Source organism: Lepisma saccharinum, chromosome 9 (assembly GCF_977018435.1).
Source record: "Lepisma saccharinum chromosome 9, izLepSacc3.1, whole genome shotgun sequence".
Classification (NCBI taxonomy): Eukaryota; Metazoa; Arthropoda; class Insecta; order Zygentoma; family Lepismatidae; genus Lepisma; species Lepisma saccharinum.
Genome location: NC_139237.1, coordinates 49,225,458 through 49,238,804, shown reverse-complemented (window position 1 = coordinate 49,238,804; position 13,347 = coordinate 49,225,458). Strand labels below are relative to the sequence as shown.

General features: G+C 36.0%; 1 protein-coding gene across 1 annotated transcript in view; it reads left to right on the top strand.

Annotated features, from left to right (window-relative positions):
* Window positions 1-13,347, top strand: part of LOC145992661 (uncharacterized) — a 140,794-nt gene that overhangs the window by 95,486 nt on the left and 31,961 nt on the right. Inside the window, exon 2 of the mRNA XM_083129031.1 lies at window positions 1,587-1,697. Within this exon, the coding sequence (XP_082985157.1) occupies window positions 1,587-1,697 (111 nt within the window). The remainder of the gene's footprint in view (window positions 1-1,586; window positions 1,698-13,347) is intronic.

Below are 13,347 nucleotides of genomic sequence, written 5' to 3'. Positions count from 1 at the left end.
CATTGAGGATTCGTTTTTTTGTGCCACGTACTTCATAAATACGTTATTCATTGCCCTTGCTAAGTTCAGGACTAGACCTGCGGAGGGGCAACAGGGGGACCCGCCTAGGCTCTACACATCCATCTCGGAAATATAAAGACTCTCTTTTTTAAGACTGTAAACTCAGCAGGTCCGAAGATACAAACTGTCTTGACATACTTGATTCATTCTATTACTACAACAAAAGCTTAATGTAAATCTTTCAGTCCCAAATAAAAGTTTTCACATTTGTCAATATCTACAATACTTTTATATGAAAATATACCTAACTATATATGCAAAAATTGTAGAATGTTTCTGTAATTGCGTAATTAAAGACTTGTTAATATTAAGAGCGCTTTGTACATGAAATTTCTGACAATCTGAACATGATATCAAAGGAACGACAAACTTCTTCAGTATACACACACTCCTTTTAAAGTGATATAAGAACAAAATTATGACACAATTCCCAGGTTGTGATGTGAGAAAATTTCTAAATTATTCTGTTGGTCACGTCTTCTCTCTTTCACAGAGAGCAACGTTTGTACTGTAGCAAAAAAAGAGTTACTGGCTTAAATAATCTTCACAATCTCGAGAGAAGACGTGATCGGTTTAGTGTTGTTGTTGAGTTTGTTTTTTAAGTCCACTTTATGCACAGAAAGGCTAATCGGGACTGGACCTACAGTTTCAAATGGGGATCAAAACCACTATTTGCCTCCAGCGGGTATCGAACCCAAGACTCATTTAATACAAGGCAACGATGTTTCCACTACACCATCTGGGAGGTCCATGATCTGCTTAAAACCAAGGTGGTTTCCAAAATTTCGTTAGCAATTTGGCAAAACAAGGATAGAGATTGGTTTATTTTGAAAAAAAAACAAAACAAAAATAGACAAACTGGTTACGGTATTTGAAGGTGCTGAGCAACTTCATTGTATATTTTGTATAAATATATCTACTATGCAGAAATATATGACTAATTCTTTAGTGTTCCACAACATATTAGATTCTAAACACTAAAAGGGTACCTGTTACAGAGTTCTTGTATAGCTACAGAAACTGAGAGAAATATTAATATGACATTTGAATAATATACATGACCACTGATAACCATCTGTAGCCTCTAGTATGAGACTACATTAAATTAGTAAAATTAGTTTCTTATATATAGAACTGCATCTACATGGTAAGTAGATTATGAAATATATGTTTAGTGTTAAAATGCTATATTTAAGTAATCTGCTTTTCATACGCTGTGGGCGATAGAAGTAAGTGTGCTTGCTTTTTAACTATCAATAAGTAATTCCATTCCCAATTTGCTTTTTATATTGAAAATAATGTATAAATTTAATGAAATTAGTAATAAATTCATGGCTCCTATAGTTAATACGAATCATTAATCCTAAATTATTAACTTTTCATAAAGAAAGAAACGTAAATAAAAACATACGTTCAAGAATATTAGTAACATGATGTTTGTTCTGCTGGGCGAAACGCTCTGTAAACTTGTTATTGTGCTAAACATTTGGAATAAACACTGACAATGTAACCTTTGTGGTAGGTAGCCCGCGAAGTGATTCAGTTAGAAGGAGTGAGTTGTCGAAGGTGGAAAAAGCAATAAAATTCCTCCAGTTGCGAGAACTGGACCGTCTATATTCAACACGGTCCCGTCCGAGGTGAGTTAGAATGAGATTTAATTCCAATTACATTTTCTTGTTATGCAGTCAGTGTGTAAGAACTGGAAGAATTTTTACCTTTCAAGCGGCAAGATTGTACTCTCTCGTTGGCAAAATCTGAATTATAATTAAAACATTTCAGCGACAATGAAGTTTATCTTCGATCGATCATATATTTTTAAAACAAATGCTAACAATTTTCGCCAAACTTGATGTGGTCAAGGTATTGCAAGAGTAAACTAAATTACAATATGTTTTTTAAAAGTCAATTTCGAAGCACACTCCTCTTACAGCAACAATGACTATTGTTACAAATATGCAAAACATAAATTGTAACATGAATTTTAAACAGAGTTGAAAACAACATACCTTATGCTCCTAACATAACATAAAATTAATTTACCATTAAAAGTTTTCACATAAATACTATATATATAAGTACAATGTAATTTCATATTTTCAGGAATAATACAATTTATCGTTAAATTCTATTTTTTATTCTAAATTCACATTGAAGGAAAAAGGAAGGAAGCATTTAAAAAAAAAAAACATTAACGAGATTTTTGATTGAGAAACATTACTTTCATTTCATACAATAAGTTGAAGGTCGGAAAATATGTCAATTGGGTTTAATTTCGAAACGATTAAACTATTTAAATATGAAGAAGAAGACCTACCAGGATGTTAAGTATTTAAGTTTGTAAAGAGTCTACGAGTTTTGGAAAGCTAACGTCATTTTCATCTTGAGGAACTGTAGTCTTTGGGTTGTAGATGGCGGGCCAGTCGGCTTCGGCGTCTTCCTTGCAGTCCGCGCTCTTTAGATTACATTTTAGTCACTAAAGATGAGACAAATATTAGCTCTCCGAAACTCGAAAAAACTCTCCAGAACATATTTGGCCGATATACAACAAGTCTCAAGACGTATTTAAAGTGTATTATTTTCATAAGTTGAGGCAAAAATTTAGTCTAGATAATTTCAAAAATATATTTTGTAGTCACAATTGACCAGACTTAATAAATACTTTTTGTATATTCGGGTCTGACTTGAGTAACACTTTGCGGGCTACTTCAATATATGCAAAGGATCATATGTCATATTATTTTATAGATCTTAAAAACATTTATTCTATGTTTATATATGAAAACAATGCAATATATTTGCCATCTGAAGTTAATCAGAGAGAACACAATACTCAAAAACTCTTAAGTTTCATTGCTATTTGTGTAAACATTAGTTAATATTATACATTTAGTATTAAAATTTAGAAATGAGTTGTATGTTATGATCTGCATTTCTGTCATGCTTTGAATATAGCTATACTCGATAAAGAACATAATACACTCAGTTTCAAATTAGCTTTTCATGTGGCTTAATTGATAGGAATATTTTATATCTTAACACATTAATCAAAATTATCTTGTATTTTAGGATTGTACTCTTGCATTGCTTTTCTTCATTTGAATAAATATCAAGCCAACAAGAGCAGTACAAATTTTGCTTTAAATCTTTATTGCATGGCTGATCTAAAATTATTCGTAACTTTGCTTGCATTTTATGCTTACTCACATATGCTTTATTTGTTCATTTTCTAGCTTTCTAAAACCTATTTTATAATATTGTTTCTAAAGTCTTATTTACTTAATATTACAGAATGAATATTTAGCATGATGAAAGATTGTGAATTAATTTAATGTTGTATTTATATGTGTAGTTAAGATGCACTATTGCATATTGATTTATAAATTTATAAACAATCTATCTGTTATGCACAAAAGTAATGTATGTGTTAATTTGCATTGTAAAGTTATTTTCTCACAATTTCCGCAAAAATTGTAACTTGTCAGATATTAAATCAAATCGAAATGGACTTTATGGTTTGTAAAGATATCAGATATTAATTCACTTTACGTTAAATGTATATAACACTATCTCTGTGAAAGTACTCTTCGGTGAAAATATGATAGAGATGTGAATTTGTAAATGACATGTGCATAATTGAATGCAAAAGTACGAAAAGAATACATAAAAATTTTCTTTTTCGTAAAATTTAAATATTTAAATTAATTGTTAATACATTCAAAGCACAAAATATATCTGACTAGATGCCAAAGTTTTTAAAGCGATAAAAAATAGAGGCTGTTACCGCAGCGCACTAAGATCCCAGAGGTTCCGGGTTCAGTTCTGGTCTTAGTATAAGTGTTCTATGTTACTGTCCCTTCATCCATTTCATCATATCATTACTCATACTCATCGTCGCGATTAGCCAAAAATAGAAAAAAGCGACGATTAAATAAATACAGCCTACCTCAGTGGGGGAGTGGTTAGCACAGCAAGCTTCGACGCCAGGGGTCCCGGGTTCGAATATCTGACTGACCATGCTCTTTATAATTGTCCATTCATCAGTTTCTTCATATCATCGCTCATCCTCATCTTAGACAAAAGTGACAGAACAGTGAAGTAAAATAAACCAAATGTATGAATCAATCAGAAAAATGTATTTATAAAAAAAACGAATTCAATAAAAGTACATTGATTAGCTTAGTTATGTAATAGCAGTTAATACTTTTAAAAATGGTTATGATAATTTATTACGGTAGTAGGATGGCAACACTTTCTTAGGTGCTGTTCAATTTTGCTTTAATTCAATATTGTTCATATCCTTGATTAGCTGCTTGAATCAAGAACTCGTCTCTTTGATACTTTGATACGTAGACCTCGCCACCCCCAGTTCCAAGGATCTTCGTTTAAGAGATTTCATTGGACTCCGGCGCACGCGCACTGCATCCACCACAACGTCACTCGTTCTTGGCCTCGCACTGCGTGGCAAATCTGCTACTCTTCCCGTAGCCTTAAACTTTTCGTACAGTCTCTGGAAACTTGTGTCCTCTGGAGGTGTTTTTCCAAACGATTTTTGGAACCTTCTTCGCACCAGAACACAAGCTCGGAAAGCCATTACAGACATTGAGCATTGTTCTGCATCGACGCCATTTTGGAATCGCGTGATCACTTGCATACTGGTCTCCCTTATCGTACAACACTTCTGCAACCTTGCGTTCTGACGTCACTAGAGACTGGTTTTATTTTTAGGGTAAATGCCCAAGTTGTTAGGTTAGGCTAGCCAGGTTTAATTCTCGTAGCATAAATGATAAATTTTCAGTGTATTTATGCTAATAAAACCAAACATAACAGAACTAACCTAACAATGTATGAATTCCTCGTCTGACGTCAGAACACAATGTTGCAGAGGTGTTGTGCGATAAGGAAGACCCCTTGCACTGACGTCATTCAGCAGTATGGGCAGAAGAAAAAATTTAAATTTTGCTCTGTGTACGAATTACACCATAGGAATTTGAGATAAATTAGAGGAAATACCAAAAGTGGACTCTGGAAATCAATGATGCTTCCGAATATCTTCGTATCAAGTAATAAATCTAGAGGATTAAGAAATGAAAAGATTGGACTTGAAGCACATGAAAAGATCTCCAAAATTGAAAGAAGCCTCTCTCGGAATCTGATTGGAAGGACGAAGAAGACCAGCTGATTGGCCATTAAAGGTAGCGCGGAGGAATCGTATTCAATGGAACAAAGCAAAGGGAATGTGATGTAGGTGATTCCAACGAGAAGTTGAGGGGCAGGAAAATAATTCCCGAAGGTGATTGAATAGACCAACGTGGAAGCAAAATCCTAAATGATCACTCAGAAAAGTACGTGGGCTGTTCAATAGAGAATGATCATTATTTTTTATTCACATAATTTTTTGCTCTAAAATTATTTTTATTTTATATTATTAGCTTAATATGTAATGTACGTGCGGTACTAGTTTCATTGTTTGGACTTCAGTTTCACGTCTGTGACAGTCGTTCAGGTTAAGACTTGTTCAGTTCCGCCAATAGCACCGCGCTGACGAACAATACGCTGCGTTGAAATTTTGCTATCGCCTGAGCAAATCGTCATCTGCAGCCTGTGAAATGCTACAGAAGGGCTATGAAGAGACTGTTCTTCCCTATAGTAAAGCTAGAAAGTAGTTTAAAATGTTTGAAGTGGGCTGACATTCAACTTCAAAGGAAGCTGGACGCTGAGCTTCGATCATTGCTTTTATGGAAGAAAACATTGTGAGAATAGATCAGTGTCACAGTTCATAAAATTAATAAATCCTTATAACAGCAACATATTTCCCGCATACTTTTACTTTATTTCCATTACATGATAGGCTAAACGTATTATATTTATGGTCTGGATTGTTAGGTAAATATTTTTTTTGCATTTAAATGCGCACTCCCAACTTACAAATTTGATCGCGGTAACTAGAGCCAAATACCGATTTTTTAAAAGCGCATATTTTTCAATTTTTTACATGTAAATACATGTTTCTTAATGTTTGCCTTAAGTAACTAAAACACAAATTTTGTTTAGAAAATTCTAAAATTTATAATTGTGTAAATGTTTCTTAATTCTTCTCGAGATTTACTAGCATGGAATCGAATTATTCCAATTTTATTATCCTGGAAAGAAATTTAAATTCAAAGTTCGTTTCAAAGTCCAATTTATGGACATGTAAGCTAATCAGGACTAACCCTACAGTTTAAAGTGAGATCCGAACCCGTATGTGCCTCCACCGGGGGTCGTACACGGGACTCCTTGATTACAGGATTGACGTGAAGTTCTAAAGTTTACAAAGACACTCACCTACAAAATGCATTTAATATGTTAAAAAATTAGTAAGTTGGCAAACTTTAGTGTTATCCGCACATATATAAACATGTGTAAGGTAATTTTAAAGTGTTACCAAATATTTTCCAAATTTTATCACATATTTTTCATATTTTAGCACATAAAATGTAATTATTTTTCATATTTGTGAAATTTTATAATATTGCAACGGATGTTCGATTAATATTTTAACTCCAATCTTCCTCCATATTCGGGAGATAATGTTTTTAATTTTCCAAATACAAATATGATGTTCGGTGTTCGACCATTTACATGTTACACACTACTGTCGTTTCTTCTGTTCTTTACCCTGGATACTAACTGGCTTCCTGTTATATCTGGTGTGCCTCAAGGAAGCATTCTTTGCCCTCTGTTATTTGTATTATATCTGGATGATCTCCCAGATTTCTATAATTCACCCATCTTAAGCACAATTCTAATGTTTGCCGATGATTGCAACATTATGAGAGAAATAAAACGGCCGTCAGACATGCAACTTCTCCAAAATGACATAAATAGATTTTCTGAATAGTGTAAGCAATGGAAGCTGTCCATAAACCCTTCTAAATGCTCTTACATAACAATTTCATTGAAACAGAGCATTCTTGACGGTAATTACACATTCACCGACCTCCCTCCAACAAAATAATCAGAACATCGAGATCTAGGTATCCTCATAGATTCAAAACTAACTTTCGATAATGACATATCAACCATCACAAAAAGGTAATGCATATGCTAGACCTGCTGTACAGATTCACCGAAATCCATAACCCGAAAGCACTTTCCATTTACTTCAAAACATTTGTGTCCCCCATTCTAGAATACTGTTCACCAATCTGGAACATGGCTGCCCATTCTAAAACCTCCAACATCGACAGTGTTCTCAGCTTTTTCCTCTCCATCGTTCGATATAGAGTGCCTGCCCTGAGACACCTGCCTAAGAGAGATCTCCTTGTAAATCTGCATATTAATACTCCAGAAACTCGTAGATATGTTGCATATACGAAATTGCTATACAAGATCATAAATGGAAACTAATGATGCAGCATCCCACTCCACGAACTCTCCCTCAGAGTGCCCAGACATAAAACACGGAGCAAGGAGACTTTCCACACTGCAACTCCCAGACTTTCACTCATACAACGTTCATTATTCCATAGGCTACCGAATCAGTTCAATATCATCTCAATCCATGTAGATATAATCAGTTCATATTCGTTTTTTATCACCAACTTAGAGAGAATTGTACATAAGTAATGCTTTTGTGAAACTGATCTCTTTACCTTGATACTGTTTTGGCTTGTTTATTTCATTTTATCCTATTTTTTGTGCCTTTAACTTTAGTCTACTGTTTTACTGTTGTTTCTTTCCAGTTTAAAATGGCTTCTGCTGTACTGGAAATTTCAATAAATAAATACATAAGTATTTAAATAACTTTTTTACGCTAGGATGTTCAATTTTCATCCGGGTTTATAAATCATAATACATCAGTACTAGTTCAATTGTTTGTTCATCCAAATTCAAAAAGCATAATGCATCAGTACCAATTCAATTGTTCGTTCATCCGTTGACATCAAGCATAATGCACCAAACATAGTTCAATTGTTTGTTCATCCGGCTTCATAAAGTATAATGCATCAAAACCTACTTCAATTGTTTGTTCATCCGGGTTCAAGCATAATGCACCAAATATAGTTCAATTGTTTGTTCATCCGGCTTCATAAAGTATAATGCATCAAAACCTACTTCAATTGTTTGTTCATCCGGGTTCAAGCATAATGTATCAAACCTACTTCAATTGTTTGTTCATCAGGGTTCACAAAACATAATGCATCATTACTTATGAAATTGTTTGTTCATCCGAGTTCATCAAGCATAATGCATCAAACCTAGTTCATTTTTTTCTTCATCCGGCTTCATAAAGTATAATGCATCAAAACCTACTTCAATTGTTTCTTCATCGGGGTTCAAGCATAATGTATCAAACCTAGTTCAATTGTTTGTTCATCAGGGTTCACAAAACATAATGGATCATTACTTATATAATTGTTTCTTCATCCGAGTTCATCAAGCATAATGCTTTAAACCTAGTTCCATTGTTTCTTCATCAGGGTTCATCAAGCATAATGCATCGGCACTGGTTTAATTGTTTGTTCATCCAGCATAAAATGCATCAGAACTATCAACGCCATTTCCTGATCTAATTTATAGTTACAAGAACTTTTTGTTGAAAATCATGGCGTGCCCTTGGCTACAAATTACTCTCTATACTTGATACATTCTACACCTTTGGTGCGAGCGGTTCGGGGTCGATCCTCAACGTGAGGTCTACAATTTCGGTGTTGATCCACCATCGTGAGGGCAATTGTAGAGCTACTGTAAATGAACAGCACCTTGGCTCCTGTTTTGAAAGACAGAAAACAGCGTCCACGAGACTTGAAGCGCTGACCACGAGTCACCCCAGTGAGAAAGCCATTTGGAAGATCATGATCGAATACAAACATTTTGAGGAGGAGTGGTGCCAGCGTTAAGGAGGTCACTGGAAGCTGAAACAAATTATATGAATGAAAGTGGCATTTCTAAAATATGCAGATTTAAATCCATATTTTTGCCTAGGTGTTCTTGCTAAACTTTTATTCTCTGAAAATGTAATATCTTTGTTGGTCAACGTGCTTAGCTGGGAGTCTAAAGCTCGAATTCTGGACAAGTTATCAATGTTTAGCTGTTCATATCCCTCCACCTATTTGCTAGTTAAAAATGAACGCAGAGTTTCGGGACTTGGTTTTCCGTGACGATTCATCTCTCATCCTGATTAACTTAAAGAAGTTGATTGATTGATTTGTTGTCTTAAGTCCACTTTATGCACAGTAAGGCTAATCGGGACTGGATATACAGTTTAAAGTGGGATCCGAACCACTTGTGCCTCCACCAGGTATCGAACCCTGGACCCCTTGATCACAAGGCGACGACGCAATCGGCGAGGCTGAGACAGTTTTATATGTAACACATTGTCCTAATGCAGTATTTATAATTACCAAGGACTTGCTCGAGTTAAGTGTAAATCATTTTTAAATGAGTAACTGTAGTTGTACCTTAATTAATTTTGTAAACATAAACATTCCCGTTAACAGTTAATTTCCTTTATTTTTTCGTATTGACAGAAATTTTAAATTAATTTGTATTTCCATAACTCTATATTTTAATTTTTAAACATATGAGGTTAATTGTAATTAAATTTAACAAAGTTAATTTGAATTTTAGACAGTCGTCCGTGAAAAAAAAATGCGCGAAATATATTGTACACTACCGTAAAGTAATTGTAAAAGTAACTTTACTCTTGTAGTAAGGGTAACAGTTAATTTTGGGTAACGGTAATTATAACTGAATTACTTTTAAGTGAGGTAACTTTTAACCAGACAGAAGCTTAGTGACAATTGTTCTTTGTTAACCACAACTATTTATTGTACATTATCCATTCTTTCGTGGTTCTACTGTTTACACATATTTTAACACTACATTTCGAGAGAGAGCGCCTCTTCTCTTGTCCTCAGACTAACAAGTTTGCCTGTGGTGGGAGTCGAACCGGCGACACACCTATGGCTTTTACTACAACCAATCACTTCACTGAGATAAAGTACACGAGACATTTTCAAAAAATGTGTATGTAGTAAACACGCAGAAGTAATGTACAGAATCACACGTACAGATGGAAAGGAAGAAAGAAAGATAGAGATAGAACAAATTTTAAGAAATGGAAGTGAAGAAAATATGATGTATACACCGAAACAGTGGAGGTAACAGAGAAAAAGAAACAAGGAAAGAAATAATAGGACAAAGGGCAGCGAGAGAGAGAGAGAGATCCATATAGAGAGAAAATGAAAAAGAGAGTAACGAAGAAAGGGAGAAAGAAAATAAAAAATCAAGTTAAGAAGAAAAATAGAAAGAAAGAATCTAGAGAGAAACACGGGAAGAAAGAATAAGAAAAAGAAACAATAAAAGAAAGAAGGAAACAGCTAGGGAAAGGATAGAAGGAAAATAGGGAGAGAGAGAAAACAAAAATAAGATAAGAAAGATAGAGGGGAAAATAAACAAGAATGAGGAAAGTAAAGAAGAAAGAAATGGGAGATAATTTAAGACGATGAATACAACAAAGGAATGACGAAAGATAGAGTAAAGACAGGAAGAGAGAAGGAAATGGAGAAGAAGAGAACGGAAGATAGAAGATGTAGATAGAGAAAAAGCAGAAGAAAGGGCGGAAGAAAGAGAGAGGGAGAGAGAGAAAGAGAGAGAGAGAGAGAGAGATAGAAAGTGGAAAAGAAAGAAATAGATAATTTTAGCAGCAATATTCTCAAAAACAGAGCTCACCTGCGAAGCTTCTACATACTAAAATAAATTCAAAGCAGAAGACGGATTTCAGAATGGTAGCATCACATGGGACTATTAGAGCCAGTTCAGCATATTCCTCATCCGATCGCTGCCCTTGACCAATCTTGCAATTTGGAGCAGTACGTAATAAAGCGTTGGCGATTGAGGTTCCCAGCTTCGGGATCCAATAACGCTTCACTTACATCGGGGACTATATATTGAGGCTCGCATTTGACGTTTGAAAAAAAAAAACAAAAAAAAACAGCTCAGCGAACACGGTGAGTGAGCACACAAAGTCAAAGAAAGTCGGAAGCTCCCATATTTCCTTTGAGGGATTGAAACTGAGCGTGTGCAGGGGGGCATTTAAATGATACGTTGTGCCCGCCTCGTATTTCTTTATCCTTCCTTTGGTTTAGTCTTATTGGACGCAGACATCAATAGGGCTGAGCCAATACCGCGATGCTGATGAATCGCGCGACACTTTGGCGAAGTGTAATTTTCCTACAAATAATGCAAAATTCAAAGGTTCTTTCTATTACACAGGAGTTTTGTGTAAGAAAACTTAATTTTTTCATAACATATACAAGGGTTGGATAAAAAGTAATGGCAACACTGGTATAATTGCTACTTGACTGTATTGGCAGAGGAGCACGTGTTACATTCCTTCAATGTAATCGCCCCCCCCCCCCCATCTCTACGACCTTCTGCCACACGTATGGAAGGCGTCGTACACCGTCAGCGCGTCCATCTCTGTCGATGTCCCGCAGTGACCGCCCTATAGCACGTATGATGGCTTCGCGCGTGTCGTAGTGCTTCCCGCCCAGTGGTTCCTTCATTTTGGCACAAAGGTCGTAATCACACGGTCTCATGCAGGTGAATACGGCGGATGTTCCAGTACCTCCCACTACCAGTTATGCAGGAGCGCCGTCACAGTGTTCGCAGTGTGACACTTTGCATTGTCAAGCAGGATGATGGGACACCGTGCCGTCGCTTCCTTCTTAATGCGAGACGAAGGTGGTGTTGCAAGAAGGCGCAGTAGTAAGCTGCGTTGACCGTCTGCCTAAGAGACGTTGTTCTTCTTGCCTAAACATATTGTTAGGGCGCTTGCACTCTCGTCCTCTGCTTCAGAGCACTGCTGTTTTTGACTGAATAACATACAATCGCACCCCACTCACTATACTTCCTCGTCTGACATTCCTTTATCATCCACGAAACGGTTGTGGCGCTGTGACTCGCCCCTTTCACGGGACAGCAGTGTTGCCATTACTTTTTATCCAACCCTTGTAGTTTAATATTCTATGTAATTCTTGAATATTTTAAAGCAAAAATCTTGATAAACTGATACATGTATCTGGAGTGGAATACAGTAAAACCTCGTTAATCCGGACTAATGGGGGAATAAGTTGACCGGTTAAACGAAAGTACGGATTAACTAAAATAACAGTAGGAAGGGCATTAAAACTTCGTTTATAGCAACAAAATACGTTTCTTATGGTGTATGTAAAGAGCAGAGGCCTATATACACTACACAGTACAGTACAAAGTCTGAGGGAAACAGAATTTCATCAGTGTTGTTTGCATTTTCTTTGGGAAGTTCTCTTGTTGACTTCTAGCCACATTTAAAACCTTGCATTCTGCTTTTTCTTTTTTTTTGGCCTGTCCCGAGTAACGAGGTTTAACTGTAGCTACAAACAAATATTGATCAATATTTTGAAAAACTTTTAATTATTACAATTTTCAGGTATTGGTATCGGTGAGGGTATTCGGTATCGGTATCGCTTCAAAGTAGTAATGGCTGAACCCTAATTTAAAGCATACATCATATCGTGCTTGCCAACTACCAAGAACAAGTATGAAATCGTTATTTTAGTAAATGAATGAATTGTAGTTTTAAGTCCACTTTATGCACAGGAAGGCTAATCGGGACTGGACCTACAGTTTAAAGTGGATGCAAACCACTGTGCAATGTACCTCCCCCGGAGAACCCGGAGACCCCTTGATCACAAGGCGACGACGTTATCACTACGCCATCGGGGAATAGGGTACCGGTTAGCAGAAACTGCCCGTCTATCTGTCTGTTTATATCTCAGAAACTACAAGATACCAAAAAGAAAAATAAAGAAAATTACACACACAATAGCTAAACGAACTACGGTCGAAAGTGGCATGTCGTTATTCTGGAAAGTAGCAAACTTGAAGATTCAAAAAAATCTCCACAAATAAGGCATGGTAAGAACTTTGATAGTTAATGAATTGAAAAACAACATTCGATATTTTATTAATAAAGATCTGTTAACACAATCAAGCGCATTTCCGTAGCCAGCATGTCTTATTTTCAGTTTCTAAGAAGTTCAAGTATTAGGCGTATCCAGAAATTAAGTTTTCCACTCGCCCACAGGTGGCAGCCCATGCGTATTGAAACCGGTTTTGTGCATGCGTGAGAGGCACATGCCCTGCCTAGTGAATGTTCTAGAAGACGCCTCCCGAAAGTCCTCAGTAGCGTCGCGGCAGCGATGAAACCTGACGGCTCTTATTCCATCTCCCGCCGCGTGCGAGGTTCGTTCGGTGATC